The sequence below is a fragment of the Pelecanus crispus genome, chromosome 10 (assembly GCF_030463565.1).
Source record: "Pelecanus crispus isolate bPelCri1 chromosome 10, bPelCri1.pri, whole genome shotgun sequence".
NCBI classification, from domain to species: domain Eukaryota; kingdom Metazoa; phylum Chordata; class Aves; order Pelecaniformes; family Pelecanidae; genus Pelecanus; species Pelecanus crispus.
The window spans coordinates 25,386,967-25,404,354 of record NC_134652.1 but is presented as its reverse complement, the minus strand read 5'-3'; the positions used below and the strand labels follow the sequence as shown (position 1 = coordinate 25,404,354).

The following is a 17,388-nucleotide window of genomic DNA, read 5'->3' as shown; positions in this document are numbered from 1 at the left end:
AGATCAGGCTGCTAGACCTACCAAATTCTTACCAGTGGATTTTCTAGGAAACAAATTCCCAGTGGAGACCAAACTTTGGTGATCACAAACCTTTGGCTTTTGTTCCTGCTGCTGGTGAGCTCATCAAGTATTCCTCGCCTAGTTCACGGGAGGCAGAAATCCAGGTATGAATCTGCATCTGCCACAGAGCAGGTACATCCATCTCACACCATGCCCAATCACACCTGGCCAGTGCTGCTCCCAGTGTCCCACAACCAGAGCAGAACTCACTTGCTTTGTGCTTAACATTGTGTTTTGGTTGCATTCCAGTTTCTTGCACATCCTGAGCACACTACTCCATGGACAAGATGTCATCAGCAGGTTTGAACGCTGGGAAGAAAAATGCATACAGAGCAATCAAAGTAGATCCTGATGAGGATTACTGTACCCCAGGTGCCTTTGAATTGGAGCGACTCTTCTGGAAAGGATGCCCGAAGTACACGCATGTGAATGAAGTCTGGCCAAACCTCTACATAGGAGATGAGTAAGTGTGTATATAGTACCTCTACATAGCAGATGAGTAAGTGTACATAGCACATCTCTTCTACATAGGAGATGACTAAGCTGTACCAAGTACAGCTCACCAGAGCAGGGTGTTTCTTTCCTCCTCCTACCCATTCGCTAGTATTTAGCGGTGATGATGTGATTTGATGAGCTACTGACAGATGCCAGAGTTCAAGGCGGCAATCGGAGCCTGCCATGGCCCTTACAAATATAGGCACACGGTGTTGGTTCCTGCTGCTTCAAGAAAGTGCTGGGTAAGTGCGGCAGGGTCTACTGTTGAAGACTGAGTAGCAGGAGCAGTTGTGGCACCAGCGTAGGCTGCAGAGGTTGAAGCTAGTCACTATCTATTTTTAAATGTCTCCTTTCAAGGAGTAATTTGTCATCTCTGAGTGAAAGTCCTGCCACAGTTACAGTGACAGAAGACCATGGCCTAGATGTGCAGGACTACAGCTTAGGTTGGTTTAAGCCTAAAAAGTAATTCTTGGGAAGTGACTGAAGAGACAGCTCAACCCGCAGCAGTACTTCTGCATTTCCAAGCCTGTGCTTGTGTACACAGAGTACTCTGCATTTCCAAATTGCTCAAGAGATTAAAACAAACAGAACCCTGTGGAAGGCAAAGCTGCAGAGATGTGTCTCACTGATCAGACCAAGTGTGATTTGGAAAAAAACCAAACCCACGAAACAGACTTAGCTCTGCCGAGCACAGGACTAAGCTAGAAACAGCCTGTTCTGACAAGCAGAGATGACTGCTGCAGCAGGGAGACATGCCACCAGAAAATCCCCCAACCCAAACCCTGAGCAGAGCAAGAGAACTTTTCTTACCCCTTAGGCATTATTGGTCCCCTTCCCATTTTCCTCTACACTCTGTGCTAACACGACATTTCTTTTACATCATCACTGTAAGGCACAAGCAGGAGCCCCACTGGCTCCAAAGTTCTCAATATTTTTTTTAAAAGGTCCTAAAATTCATCTGTTGCCAGCTTATAAAAGAGGAAAGATATACAGCCTTGAAAGTTACAAGACTCCTAACATCATCAACCAATTACTTCTGTGGCGCCAGAGGCAACAGAAAGACACGAGAGTTCTGGGCTTTAACCTAACCAGGGCTCCCACTTTCAGACACAGGGGTGTGTGTGTGTGGGGGGAATTAAGCCACGGGAAGAGCCTGGCCAAATGATTCAGGAACAAAGGAAATGGGGCTTGAGTTGTCCTCTCCCCATCCTACCCTGCTCCTCTCATTAGGTATGTCTAACTCAAGATTCAGTGTAAAGAACAGCCTCTTCTGGCATTTATTTCCTACTTCCTTGTTCAAAATCACCAGCAGAATTATTCTGAATGAAGCCATTAGAATAATTTTCCCTGCCCTCTGAGCAAAGGCATCTAATGAGACAACAGGTCTTTGGACAGTCAGTCTCTAAGCCCAGGACACCAGCCACTGACTCCTTCATGTAATTGTTCCTGTGGCAGTGGCTTGTTACACCTTGTATTTAATAAATGCCATGAGGCACAACTGAGTACAATACACACCTGCACTTTGCACAAACTAACCAGAGGAACAGAAAAACAAGTTTCTTGAGAAGTACTTGGAGCTACACCCACTTATGCTGGGCAGTTTTTTATTTCGGCAGGGGACAGGTCTTAGGTCAGGAGGAAAAGTAATGGTGCTTCAAGGGGAAACAAGTCCCCCACATGACTGGCACAGAAGAATAAAAAAAGTGAATGGAGAAGGAAAGAGAAGTGGGGAGCAGGTGCAGGGTGAATAGAAGTAAAACTTGGCCAGAAAATGAGGCTCTCTGCAAGAGAATGACTATTGTCAGCCAGATAAGGGCAAACTCAACATCCAGTAACAGAAAATCTGAGATAATAACTAATCTGCAGGCAAGATGCAGCTTTCATTACCAGAACTAAAATTTGATTTGAAGCAAAGTCCAGGGACCTCTCTATCTTCCCTCGGCCAGCTCCACATCTTACTTCTGACCCACAGCTTCCCCCTTCAGTGTGGCAGGGTTTTTTTGTATTGTTTTATTTTAAGATCTTGCTGTAGCACTGGTCGCCAAAGAGCTGCCATGGATACATGAACAGATGTTGGGTGTATTTGGATCCTTAGCCATGCTAAATTAAGGTTGATCTTGAAAAAATTTAGTGGAGCTCATCAACAAAATCAAGTGAACATACACATGCAGAGTTTATCTTCAGAGCCTTCACATCTGTGCTTCATTCCTGCCTCCTGCATTTACAAGGTTAACAGGACTTGTGACTGCTTATAGAAATGCTAATTAATTACCCTGACTACGTAACCACATCTTCCTTCTAATGCAATACAGGCTATCAAGGAGCCCTGTGAGGCCACTCAATCCTTTTGTTACAAGGCTTCGCTGCAGATGTTGCCCAGAGGCAATGAAATCTCCCTGAGCCTGTCAGGCCCTGAATAATCAAAGCCTCAAAATATAACATGCTGTGTTCAGCTCCAACTGAAATTTTCCTCCAGCAAGTTCCAAGGACTTTTAAAGACTAGACACTGGAACTTGTAGGAGACAGCCCAGTGATAGGAATAAAACATGCTTTGCCAAGATTTTGATTCATCTGCTACCAGGATCAGTGCTTGCATGTATCCTCCTCACATCCAGAAGCCTTCTAAAGGGATAAGAAGCAGCTTTGTCTTGCTCCTTTCTTTCACTGGTCATGAGGTTACTTGCATGGGCATTTTTACTGGCTAATCCCAAGCCTGCTTGGTGCACCACAGCCACATGGAAAATCTCTGCCAGTTATGCAGCTTGTAGTTTCTTCTTGCGGCTCTTCAGTGATCACCTCATTACCTGAGATGATGTTCATGGTTCCACATTTCTGAATTTCAGAAAAATGTTTTAGCTGAAGACAAAGGCCTCCCAAGACTTTGTTTTCCTCTTAACCATCCTCTAGCTCTCATTAGGATTTAAGGCCTGATCACAATTTCAGGTCTTTCTGTGTTCTCAAACTACTCCCAGAGGAAAAGTAGTCTTCTGGAGTCTAATTCCTTACAGGTTAAATACGAAAAATATTTTTCTGGATACGCAGCTGAACTGAGCTTGCACTTCAAGAAAGCTATGGTCTGTGTTTGTCCCACTAGAGCCCCAGGGCTCAGGATCTTGAGAACTAACACAGGTAAGGTTCAACAAGACACATGAGTAACTCAAACCTACAGATTGGAGTCTATAATAATTAAAATATAACTCAACTTTAAACGTATGCTTAACTAAAACTCATTCTCTTCTTTTCCCTTTCTCCAGAAAAACAATACATTATGGCTTTTTCCAAGTGACTAAGGAGAAAGACAATTTATACCCATCTAGAAGAAAACAGATGGGACTCACTGAGGGTAGCAAATAGTTATCTCCCACTCTTTAGCACTATGAACTCCTAGGATCTACACCAGTATCAATCACACAAAAATAGGAGTGTATACAGATTTAGATTATAACAACACTCTTGAGGACATAGTTTCAACTCTGTTAGTATGAGAATCTGCCAATTGTAACAGCAATTTAACAATCCAGAAAATCAGATCTGTAACACTGGACCATAAACCTCTTAAAGCAGCAATGGTTTCCAAGAAAAGTAACACTTCCCCACACATCTCTGTCTATAGGTGATTTCTAACACCTGGTGAGTGACTGACATCAAGACCAGGAGCTGACTAACTACATCACATGTGTTTGATGCCTTTGATGTATAGAAAGCAGAGGCATTTCCTGTATCTAGCTTGTATCACTTACTAAAAAAACCATCCACCATTTTGGGCTAGAGAAAAATGAACTACTAAATCTTTTTCTACCACATATTATGAAGATCCTGTTCAGTATTTTCAGCAGTACCTAAAAATTCTTCTAATTCACACTGAACAGGCGGTATCCACAGAAATGGAGCAACACCTCAGAAGGGGATACAATGCTACACTAACTCTAGATTCCCTCAGCGCTGGAGTTACCAAAGGAAATTGGGTCAGTATTATTGGAAATTCTCAACATCTCTCCTCAGGAGGGAGAACTGCCAGATTTTCTTAAGAAAGTGTCAGTGTTGCCTATATTCAGGAAGCTTCTTTCTGACACCAACCATCTGGTAAATTATCATCCTGCATCGAGCTTTCCTTCAGCATTTAAGAAAATGGAGAAGTTTGAGAGACATGATTCCTCTTCTAGTAACATGTTGCCTCAGATTTCCTTGTGTTTTGTCAATCTGGGTCACGTCAATCTGTGGCTTTAACAGTCTATACCGAAACATGTTTGCATTGCTCAACCGCCGCATGAAGCCTAAGAGACTTGGATCTACTTTGAGCTTACAGGCATACCAGTCATCTGGTTGACCAGTACCAGCTGTAAGGTGCTGACTTACCTGTGGAGAGCGCTGCTCTGCCCACACCCTCACGAGGCCTTTCAGTGGATTACTTCCCTTCCTTTAGATGTACTTAGGTTTTCATCATGAGGTGCCTTCTCTTCCTTTTGTTAGCTGCTTTTAATATACTTAATACTTGATGTGGAGGTGCAGGCCGCAGTGCCTGCAAGGTTGGGTTTTTTTTCCCCTCTCTTCCAACTCCATTGATTTGGGCATCTTCCTGATGAAAGAAGCTGGGACTAAAGCTTGTTATGACAGTATTTTTGAAAAGACAGAGAAGGGATTTTGTACACTGGAGACAGCAACTTGAAAGGAAGGATTTTCTTTCACATTATAACTACTTACATTGTTGCTTCCAGAAGGCAGAGTTTGCTACAGCACTTGCTTTTAATCCTATGAATCTTAGCTTTAAAACTGACAGCAGGCACAGTTAAAGTCTTGGACAAGCCCTTTACTTGCCCTTGCACAACCCAAGAGATGTAAACAGTCGTTTGGGAACAATATGAAAATGGATGACATTTTTGTTTAGGTCGGTTCGCCCTCTTGGTGATAGTCTCTTATTATCAATATATCCCTATGTGGAAGTGATTTTATCTCCAATTTTCACCATTTAGGTGGCATTCCCATATCAAAGCACTCCCGCTTGCCTCAGAACTTTAAAAACATGTTTATGAGTCCATCTGTCCTACAGTAAATGCAGGGTCTGATTCAGCAAAGCACCGAGCTTTTGCTTAACGTGCTTTGCTATAGAAAGAAGGACTTTGGGGTATGCTTAACTTTTAGCATATATTTATGTGCTCTGAACTGAAGAGCTGATGAGTTTTTACATGGGACCAATCTGCCCACTTCATCTCCTACTAAACTGAATTATACGGAAATTTTCACTGTTACCTCCCAGTGCCACACCTCACCTTCTCTGCACAGGAAAACATTCAAGGAAGACACTGGAGACCGCAGCTGCACCATGTAAGAAGAAATCAAGTGCTAACAGCACAGATGGTGGAGATACACAAAATGAAAACAATTGCAAGAGTAGTCAAATGCTTATGGCTTCACCTACACTGGCATTTGTAGCACTCTTCTTTACAATGGCGACTTAAAATTCAACCATAATCACAAAAAGGGAAATATTAATTTCAATTTATTAGGAAACAGCAGCACCCAAAGAATCACAGAATCATAGAATGGTTTGGGTTGGAAGGGACCTTAAAGATCATCCATTTCCAACCCCCCTGCCATGGTCAGGGACACCTTCCACTAGACCAGGTTGCTCAAAGCCCCATCCAACCTGGCCTTGAACACTTCCAGAGATGGGGCATCCACAGCTTCGCTGGGCAACCTGTTCCAGTGCCTCACCACCCTCAGAGTGAAGAATTTCTTCCTTGTATTTAATCTAAATCTACCCTTCTGCAGTTTAAAGCCATTACCCCTTGCCCTATCACTCCATGCCCTTGTAAAAAGTCCCTCTCCAAGTCCTCTCCAGCTTTCTTGTAGGCCCCCTACAGGTACTGGAAGGCTGCTAGAAGGTCTCCCCGGAGCCTTCTCTTGTCCAGGCTGAACAACCCTAACTCTCTCAGCCTGTCTTCATAGTAGGGAAAAAGAGGAATATTGTTAGCCTGACTATTAAACTCTGGTAGTGAGCCAACTGTAAGGGAAAAAAAATCTGTGCCATTTCTAGCTGAAAATGAATTAGAAATAGAGTTATAAATCCTCCAATAAGGTATATGATTCATATACCCCTGAATGATCCTACGCTATTAGTCACCTCAACCAATCGGATATTTGCAGATATTTATGCTTGATTTATTATATCCTTTAATCTAAAATACTGGTACCTCAGGCATGGTAAAAACTGCAAGGAAGACCAAAAGCATTCTCCCTTGGGATTTAACCAGGAGTATCATGCATGATGAAACACACACACACACAAAATTAGGCTCTGATTAAAGTAAACAGATAATGAGGGATGCTTCCACAACAGCATCTACACTACAGATTCAGTTGAGGCTGGAAAGCAAGCCAGTCCTACATATAAACCCAGAGTTCACTGATGACTAAAGCCAGTCCAAGCAAACATGTCAAGGGGCACAGTAACATTTCCATTTACAAGCATACGGGTCCCACTATATGAGGGCTTAACAGCCCGTTTCTTGCTCTCTGTTAACTGGCAATCAATGTGCTGCAGACCCAGCATGACCTCAAGTTTAACTGCCTACATCATGGCAGTGTCAGAGTCTCAGCACAGGCCATCCCTGCCCAATAGTATTTATGATCAGTAGGCAAGGTAAAAAGACAGCTGATGGAGGTGAAAAAGCAGACAGATGTGGGTCAGTATGACAAGTGGTGGCCCAGCTTGGCTGTCTGCCTAGCTTTTGGGGAAAGGTTTTACAAGAAAGAGAGGAACATTTTTTGGAGAACAGTAGAGATTTATAAAAACATAATTATCAAGTGCAAGACTGGGGGGATGGAGAGAAAGGAGAAAGAGCGTAAGTACTTCCTAATCTCCATATCAAATTTGAAACCAAGCGCTCTTGCTCTTGAAAGAGAGTGTCACTTCAGCTTTCCTCAAAAGATGCAGATTCTAAAGTCCAAGGCAGGCACCTCTTGCAGTCCAGTGAACCCTATTTTGTGTTGCACAACGACTGTTTCTTCAGACCTCTACAAAACATTATGTATTAGAAACCTTAGGAAAAGCTTTCCATAAATAATATTGTCCAGGGTATCTGCTGGAAGGAAAGATACGCAACTTCCTCTTTACCGATCACATGCAATAGCTCATCCTGCAGATGCACAAGCCACATACCCACTGGACCTACACTGACCATGCTTCATTTAGCCAGGGCAAGTGTTTTAGGTCTTGGTTCAACTAACAGGTTCTACAACACCCACACAGAGCACAGTTTGAGTATCTGTTCTGATGAAAATGTGGAGATCTTAACAGATTTGAGTGCTCAACACTGAGCATTCATTTTCTGGAAGTTTCTAGATTAGCAATGCTAATATAAAGAAGAAAGTATGCATCCATATTATAAAGAAAAATATTATATTGGGCAAGGTTACATTCCATCCAAAAGGATATTGCTGAATCAGTTTACATATCAAGCGTAATTAAAAAGCAGGTAACATTTTAAAATCAGCCTATTCCAAGCATTGAGGAAAACAGTACAAATTCTTCAGTGCCAAAAACAGTGGAGTAGATAACCCTGTAAGTATTTTCCTGGTACACTTATAATTTACTTTAAAAATAAGAGATTTCACAGAAGATGATTTAGTTACATCTGAACATTTACAATGGGCTTTTTGCAATAGCATTCAAGGTTGATCCATTGCTGCTTCTTACTCCCTTTCCAGCCCTAGCCACAGGAAACTGAGCGAGCTAACAGAGTAATAACATGCATTTTCCGAAACTCCAACAGGCCAAGGGCCAGGCAATGCCAATGCAAATTGTGATGCTAAATGAACACCTAACTGCCTTGCCTTTAATTGATTAAACAAAAAGCAGGATTAATTCCATCCCAGGCCATACATCCACAGTATGCAGCTACAGGCAAGACTGGGAGGTGGATGGGGAAGCTCCCAGGAGCTTGGCCAGGCTGAGCTGACTGCTTATGCATTTAGTGAAAGACAGTATCCTTTCTTTCTGAATACCTATTGAAACACTGGGGCCACTGAACACTTAAAAATGACATCCTAAAACACAGAACAAGACTGTAAGTGCGACCATCAGAAACAAATGCATTAGATGCACCCACCGTGTCAAAAGGCAATCTGCTGAGAACCTAATCAAGGAAACAGGAAAATTGGCTTTCAGATGAATGTGTCAAATGTTTATAATTGTCATGCAACCTATTGTTTGACATTGTCCTTGCTCGGAACAACTTCATCATTTAATTCAAATGCTATTTATTAGCCTGAGCTTGCAGAGTGCTTGCAGAAAACAAAGTTTGGTAGTATCCACAGTGCATCAAAACCTTTGTTTTTCCACTGACCCTAACTTCACTGGCATCCTACTTGCTATTCAGTATGTAGGTCTCCGCTTGCAGCGGTTCTAGTTGAGCACAAATCTCTGACCCGAAACCATCAGTCTTTCATGGTTTGTTGGATACATACTTTGGGCCAAGTCTGGTGAATGGAAAACGTATTTTCTCTATCCCAGCATCAGGGAGGCAAAACAGAGTAAGATTTAATTTGAAAGCAGAATCTGTAGTTCACCTCAAGCACATCAAAACCAAGAGTAGTAGTTATTCACTGCACCTTTACTCTTCGGCCAGGACATTTAATCTGTTTTTTAAGTACTTGTCATCCTTATAGTCCAGAACTGAAGTGCCTTTGCTGGCAGTGTATAGAGCATATCCACCTGAAGAGAAAACCCAAGTCTTGAGTCTTCTAAAAAGAGGGAGGAAAAGAAACATCTTTCTAGTTCAATCACTGCAACAAGAATACAAAGGGAAGGAGTGAGCATTATTTAACCTGAGGTGAAGGTGGCAAGTCACAGCACTAGCAGCAACACGCTGCTGCTTCTCTGTCCTCCAGAGTCTACTGAACTGAGGCAGGCATCACCACACTAACTAGAGTTTTTACTTATTTTTTAAATCATCGCATAGGGGACTTATGACATTATTTCATTGCAAATATGCCAGTAGAGTCAAGACATTATCATTCCTGACCAGAAAGGAATTTCTGCAGGGAGAAAGGTCTACTCAGAACAGCCAATTATCATAAGCTTAATTTAAATCAGAAAGAGCATAGGTAAGACCTTCAGTATCCATATCCCAGTTAAATGCTCTAATCACTTGGTTCTTGACTGCTCAAAAGGGGGATTTTGACTTTGACAGAGGCTGGGAAAGTGGAGTCAACTTCAAGCCATTCTGAGCTGTCACCACTAGAATTATGAAACACAACAGGTAGCCCACCACAATGTCCTGTGTGGCAGCAGCTGCATTTACACATTGAACTGTTCAGGAAACATTCATGAAGAGACGTACTTTTGGTTGGAAAAAGCTATTTCACATCATGCACTAATTCATTTATGGCAGCAGTAGTTAGGTGAAAATATATTAACAGAATAAAGCCTATGCAATTTTTTACAAAAAGCTCAGTAGTCTTCCTAGGCACTAATGAAACTCAACAGCTTTTCCAGAACAAAACTTTCCAAAATTAAAAACTTCCTGTAATGGAACAAAGAAGTTTTTACATGCCTGTCCACAAACTCTGCACTTTTTGAGGAATCTCACGCTGCTAGCAAGCACTTAAAAGAGTAGGTGTTGGGCACACAAAAATCTAGGATTTCCTCTCCTATCTGACTTCCCTTGTCCAAGGGAAGAGAGAACAAGAATAAATTGGAATATTGGGCTAAAGGTACAACTTTCAGCTTTCACTGAAGGCTAATATCCAATTTCTGTATCTTTTTGCTTTAGACCTCTGGTTTAACCAAACATGACAGTAAAAGGAAACCTGATAGGTAGTTGTGACCACAGAAAGGTAATTTTTTAAAAAATATTTTTATTTTTTAAAATAGAAATGGAGAGAAAACTCAGTAACTTCATTTAGGGATGAAGAGCTTTTTGAATCCCAGATGATCTCCCAGATCTTACTACTCAAATATCACTGATTCTTATTAGTTCTGCAATATCAATTGATGGGACAGAAGAGGAAAGCAGCATTCATGGGTCCTATTTCAAGTTCTGCCACTGATGTGCTTTTATGATTTTAAATAAGTCACTCTCTTTCTTTCTGTATCTCAAGCTTCTTCTTGTACAAGATGGATAGAAGCCAGTATTGCATACATTACAAAGATGCCAGGAAAATAAATTAATTTTTAAGATGCTCTAAGGACCTGGGAGAAATAGTTATGAAATCCAGAAAGATCATTCACTCTGAATGACAGTATCTTAAGATCTTTACAATGGTAAATGATGCATTTTTGAAGCATTATCAGTTTCATTAACATTCAGAACATACCAAATCAGAGATTTTTTTTCTTTCTAGCTTGCTGGATAAGAAACTTCTTCACTTACATGACAGCTCTTGTTTTAACAGGAAAACTGCGTTAGATCGCTACAGCCTTGAGAAGGCAGGCTTCACCCACATCCTCAATGCAGCCCATGGTCAGCGGAACGTGGACACAGGACCAGAATATTATCATGACATGACTGTGGAATACCATGGAGTGGAAGCAGATGATCTCCCCACTTTCAAGCTCAGCCAGTTCTTTTATTCAGCTTCTAAATTCATTGATAATGCGCTTCAGGATGAAAGAAGTAAGGAGGATACTGAAAATGGTTAAAAGCAGTATAGTATTTACTCCATCTGATTATAAGCATAGTTCCATGGCATTCAGCCTTATGGGAATGGAACAAGTCCAATACAGTTTAACAGTGAATACAGAACTAGCAGCAGGGAGCTAGTTTAGAAGGTAGTGATGTAACTAGGACCTTTCTCACTGCAGATCTACTACCAGCCCAAGAGCCCCTTACCAAGTGCTTTTATCAAAGTCCACATCACAGCTTGTGTTAAGGTCTCCTGTCTGATACAGGTTTTTTGTTGTTGTTTTGACTCCTTCATAAACACAGAGACATTCAGACATTGCACAGATTCCATGAATTAGCCATCTTTTCCTCAAATTAGTCCCTATTAAGAAATGTTTAATGAATATAGGTTGCATAGCAGTGGGAGTGGAACACGAATGGTCTGCACAGATTCTAGGCTGTCACTCCACAGCTTCATGCTCTGCAGCATTAGATTCACTCTACAAATACGAAAACCACCTTCCTACCTGGCCATCAGATCTACCCCAAGCTATAAGAGATTTTTCTCTCTGCCGTCTTCCAAGCAGCAGGGGACCGAAACAACTCTTGACAGCAGAGATCTACAAATGTTTCATTAAAGCCTTTGCAATTTCTCAGCTTGATTACTACAATTCATTATTTGCTGACCTCCAGCAGTGGTCTATCAGAAAGCTTTCTATTGATGTGAAGTGGTACAGCCTAGGCCTCACACAGGCTTTCAGTATTATTCCTTCCCTCCACATGGTTTTTTTTGTTGTTTTGTTTTTCTCTTTTTTTTTTTTTTTTAAATCTCCACAGGATATTTCACCAGAAACCAGCTGAGAAACGTAAGACTCTCCTGCTGACCTACAAAGACCTTAATATTAGAGGGTCACATACCAAGTTTCCAGCCTCGTGTCAGCTTCTTGGCTGTTTAGCTCGGCTGCAGCCAGCTACTACCTGGCTTGCCCCCAATAGCCAGCCAGGTCTTTATAATTTTACCCTTTCAGCAAGTACAGTCTAAAGCAACAGTCCCTTCCCTTGTTCAGGAGAAAGTCTTGAAAGCAGTTCAGTTTTAAAAATCAAAGTCCTCATAGCAGGAAAAACTGCTTCAAGAGCTTCCTTGCTTGTGAAGAAAAGTACCTGGCATTTCAAAAGTATGTCTGAAACACTGCGTTTGGAAAGACAGGCACCTGTGTCTAGCCATGGCTGGAGGCCAAAGGTCAGTATCAGACTGGAGTAGCTCTAATTAGAAATGCAGACTTCCTCACTCCCATCACCCTCCTGTTTCTCTAACACCTTTGTCTGCTGTACGGACATAAAAAAAAAAACAAGCACAAGAGAAGCAGCAAAGGCTAGAAAATAACTTGCATCCCAATAAATACTGAGGCAGGGACAGATGGGAGGCGGGCAGTATCAACCTTTTTGTTTCAAAACCACAAGTCCAGGAAGTTCTGAAACAGTATCAAGCACTAGTCCAGCACTGAAACACAAGCCCAAATCAAAGAGTGACTGGATGAACTTCTACAAAAACTTCTACTTCTCTACTACCTGAAAAGGAGATTGTAGCAAGGTGGCTGTCAGTCTCTTCTCCCAAGTAACAAGTGATAGGACAAGAGGAAATGGCCTCAAGTTGTGCCAGGGGAGGCTTAGATTGGATATTATGAAAAATTTCTTCACCAAAAGGGTTGTCAAGCATTGGAACAGGCTGCCCAGGGAAGTGGTTGAGTCCCCAACCCTGGAGGTATTTAAAAGACATGTAGATGTGGTGCTTAGGGACATGGTTTAGTGGTGGACTTGGCAGTGCTAGGTTAATGTTTGGACTTAAAACTGATGCAAAAATTGGCGGATACTATTCCTCAAAGTCTGAACCTCTCCGTAGAGGAAATGGAGTATTCAGAAAGTTCCCAAAATAAAATCCAATAGCAACAAAGTTACTATTAAGCAGGCATTCCTTATTACAGCGCTGGGCAGCACTGGGGATCATTCCACCATGAGTGCTCCAAGGATTTGGCAAACTGCCAAAGATTATCTACTATAAAGTCATACATATTCATAGGATTTCCAAGAATGATGATCTTGAAGGTCTTCTCCAACCTAAACGATTCTATGATTCTATGAAAACAAACAGAAAAAATCTACACTTAAGCAGATACTACCAACTGCAATCATTTCTGTAGCTGTGCACTGCCTGCCACATTCACATGGTTTTTAAACAATATAGCTAGGATCTTTTCTGATGGAGACCAGTAAAACAAAGAATTACTGTAACACTCATGAAGAAAAAGAGCAAACTCTTAACTTTCTCATGAGGGAAAAGTACACTAAATATGCATCTCCTATCCCAGCCAAAGATATGCATTAAAGGCACATATGCGTGACCCAACCATGACTGAGGTTGAATGCATGACAATAGGTTTTCAATACACATTTATAGAACAACAGAATGGCTCCAGAAGCTAAAGAGTAGACTGATGTCTCTTAGGCTTACAGGAGAAAAGACTAGGGGCAAGTAACTAGTGCTCTCCTCCAAAAAAATAAATGCCTTATTTGTGAATGCACATCTAGTGTAGAAAGGCACTATGTATTTCAAATGCCTAATGAAAGGGCTACTTGCATACATCTTCCTGACTGACAAACAGCATCCACATTCCTAAACAGGATTTTATAGTAAGTAACCAAGTACCTATCTCCGGTGGTAATAACATGGGACTTTGGTATATGTTGCTAAATACTTAACATTAACTCCATTACACTCATTTGCTGCTTTGCATTTGCTCAATTCTAATGCAAAGAGATGGAAAAGGGGAAAAAGAAAAAAAAGACGTTTGTGACCAGAATGTATGAATTAATGAATTTGCTCCGGCTGTATCACATTGTTTGGGGCGTGACCTTCAGCTAGCCAAGTGATCAAATTCATTGAATAGATGTCTTCATACAATGCTTTTTGCTAGGAAGCTGCTCAATAGGCCATTATTGTTGAAACAAGTTGTCAGGCAAATGAAGTCTCACTGCAACAGGCCAGAACGCTTGGCAATTTGAATGCTGTCAAAACACAGTCCTAATGCAGTAATTCTGACTTAACCTTCAAAATCTTTGTGACAGTGAAGAAGCTCCCTGATCAGAGCAGTATTTGCAGACTTTAAGCATGGGCAGATGGACTTAACAGTGAAAGTAGCTCAGTTACAAGAGTAAGTTTTAGCGGCAACCTCGAACTGTTCACAATTATGCATGCTATCATTCAGCTGTGCATAAAGATTTCCCAAAGCATGCAATTCAGATGATAGGACAGCTTAAAATTTATACCAGCAAGGCCTGATTAACCTGAAAGGAAGACATTATTTTAAGAGGTTTTTAAGTTCCCTTCTACGCTACAGATTTAGTACTCATTCCCTTTGGTGTCTTAGTTCCTCAGAATGTAAAGTAGAGGGGAATAGCATTTTCTTTTCATGTGAAGATGTCATGGGAAAAAATACACTAAAGACTGAGATGATAAAAGCAATGTCAGAAGAAACATATGAGACAGATACAAACACCCAAGGCACTTGACCAAAGACACCTCAACGTTCATCACTCCATCTGACTCTGGAAAGGGAGTGTTGCATCTACACAGATTTTCAAGAAACACAAGCCCAAGTCAAGTGACCGAAACAGTTCGGGAACCTGCCACCACTCAGCAGATCTTCGGCTCTGTGCACTAATATTTTCTATTCAACCACACCTTTAAGGATATAAGTGGTCAGAATCAAAGACTGCAAGAGCGGACTCCCTCTTGGGGAAAGAGAATTCAGATTGGTCCTTACATCAGAACTGAAGAGACTACAAAATAGTACAGAACGGACATGGCCCTGCCCCCCTGTAACAGTCAGATCTTGACTATTCACACACAGGAAAGGACAGACTTCATTTTCCTACAACCAGGAGGCATTTCAGAAAATTGTACAGCCATTTTTTGCCTGTTAACACAATATAAAACTGTACATTTTCTCCTAGATCCCCTGCATTTGCCACCCACACAAAGCAAAGCCTTCCTTGTCCTATCATGTATTTTATCACCTCAACAGCAACCCATTTGCAAGGTGGGAAGCTCTACAGAGAAGCATGAAGGGCTGAACAAATGAGAGTTTTCATCCGTTTCAAATATTTGCAGCAATAATAGAAGGGATTATCATTTTCCAAGAGAGGAAGAGGCACTTTTAGTTATCAGAGAGACTGGAATTTTGCCAAGATGCCTCTAAGACTATCTGCTGGGATTAGGATGCAGACTGTAACCATTAATCTTCTAGTGTTGGCAGTTCTTGATGCATCCATTACACAGCAATGCTACTTGTGCCAAGACATTCTCTTGTGGCTGGAAGCAAAGGAGTTAATCGGCAGGAGTCATGGCTTTGCACCCAACACTTCTCACTAGGCATAGCTAACAGAGATAAACTATTATTGTTGCCGATAGGATTTCCCCCCGCCATGGCAATTCAGCTTTGTAGGGTGTTAAGAGTGTTCCAAATCTACCTCCTTCAGCAGCTCAATCCTTTGTGAGACCCCCTCAAGGGCTTTGAATCATTTTTGCAAATCTTTTCAAGTGTTTCAAAACCTGTCAATCAGACCTGAACCCACTTACTGTTCTCTTCCTCCACGTCCCCCAAACACAGCAAATGGGGGAGGTTCCACTTTGGCTTACATCCTTGCTAGTACCTGAAGCCAGGGACTTTCTGCCTCTGGAAGTCCAAAGTTAAACCAAGCAATGTCACAAAGCTAAATCCTGAGGTACATTTACTCAGAGATGAAAACTGTTAGCAGAGACTCTGCATTCACAGTATACAAGACAGGCCACTACTGCAAGGAGATGATCACATAAAACAGAGGGATGGCGGTGGTGAAGAAATGTTACTTTCATTCATCACGACAGGGTAAGGGTCACTAGCCAGAGATTTCTAAAAAAGCTTTTCTACAGTTTAAGAGATAGTTTCTTTTCATCCCCCTGGTTATATGCCTATTAACTTCTATGGCCCTTCTTATCCTCTGCCCTCAAAAACATCACTGAGCCTTAAAAAAGCCTTGTTAGCTATATTTTACAAATGAAGTATTTGGGCATAAAGTTATACAATCTAGATCATGAAGGACATTATTGTCAGAACAACAAAAAATAATCAAATTCAGTTAGCTTTTGTGTTTAGCTGGTAGAACTGTGAAAGGCACCTCCATGCATCCCATTTATCCTCAAGAAAGGATGGTTTGATAGGACCTCAAACCCCTCCCACACCCTTGTGCTTTGGTCATTATGCCCAAACACAGAATTGCATACACGCTGCTTGTGAGGCATGCAAGATTAGGGTGCAGCAGGGCTTGCTATGTTACTTAATGCAAGACTGCAGGACCCGGACCTTCTCTGCAACCTTTGTTCACAAATAAATTCAGAGATACCTGGTTTGGGATTAAATGGGTAATCTCCAATGTAGCTGGTGTTCAGTTACTACCGTAAAATTTACAGCCTCGGTTTCCCCACCTGTTAAAAGATGGGCCTTACAAAAGTGCTAGTAAGGGTAGCCAAACCACCAAACAGAGCAGGAGCACTACAGAAATCTTCACTGTTGAAAAAGATATTACCCAGTGTCATCTCTGAAACATCTCTCTCTGTTTCCGCAGACAAGGTTCTGGTTCACTGTGCTATGGGTCGCAGCCGGTCAGCCACATTGGTCTTGGCTTACCTGATGATTTACAAGAACATGACAGTGGTGGATGCCATTGAACAAGTATCAAGACACCGATGCATCTTGCCAAACCGGGGCTTCTTGAAGCAGCTGAGAGAACTGGACATAGCGTTGGCACTGCAGAGGAGGAACACCAAAAACAGCCTACCACCTGATGATGAGAACAGCACCACGATCTAGCATTGTTCCTGGCAGGGTCGCGCTACTGGAAGAGAAACTCCATAAAAGGAGGGGATGGGAAGGTGTAGTTAATTACACACTCACAAGGATCATTTGTTATTTGGAAGGAAAAACAAAGTAATTTCAAATGCTGTCGAGATGAGAAAGAAGGGAAGCCAAATTTAAAACCCATCTTCTTTGAATGTTCCAGCCTTAGCAGAATTCTTTGTGACATCAGCAAATAAATTTTACCCTCTGTAAAAAAGCTTTTACAGCACAAAAGCAGGCACAACTTAAAGAAAACCCTCTGCTAGCCGAGTACCCCCAAAATCCTGATCCTAACC

At 41.7% G+C, this 17,388-nt stretch overlaps 1 protein-coding gene across 1 annotated transcript; it reads left to right on the top strand.

Moving 5' to 3' along the window:
* The first annotated feature begins 338 nt into the window (after positions 1 to 338).
* On the top strand, positions 339 to 17,065 carry DUSP29 (dual specificity phosphatase 29). The gene is made up of 3 exons (XM_009485332.2): positions 339 to 523; positions 10,951 to 11,171; positions 16,821 to 17,065. The coding sequence occupies exons 1-3, from the start codon at positions 339 to 341 to the stop codon at positions 17,063 to 17,065; spliced, it is 651 nt and encodes a 216-aa protein (XP_009483607.1).
* The last annotated feature ends 323 nt before the right edge of the window (positions 17,066 to 17,388 follow it).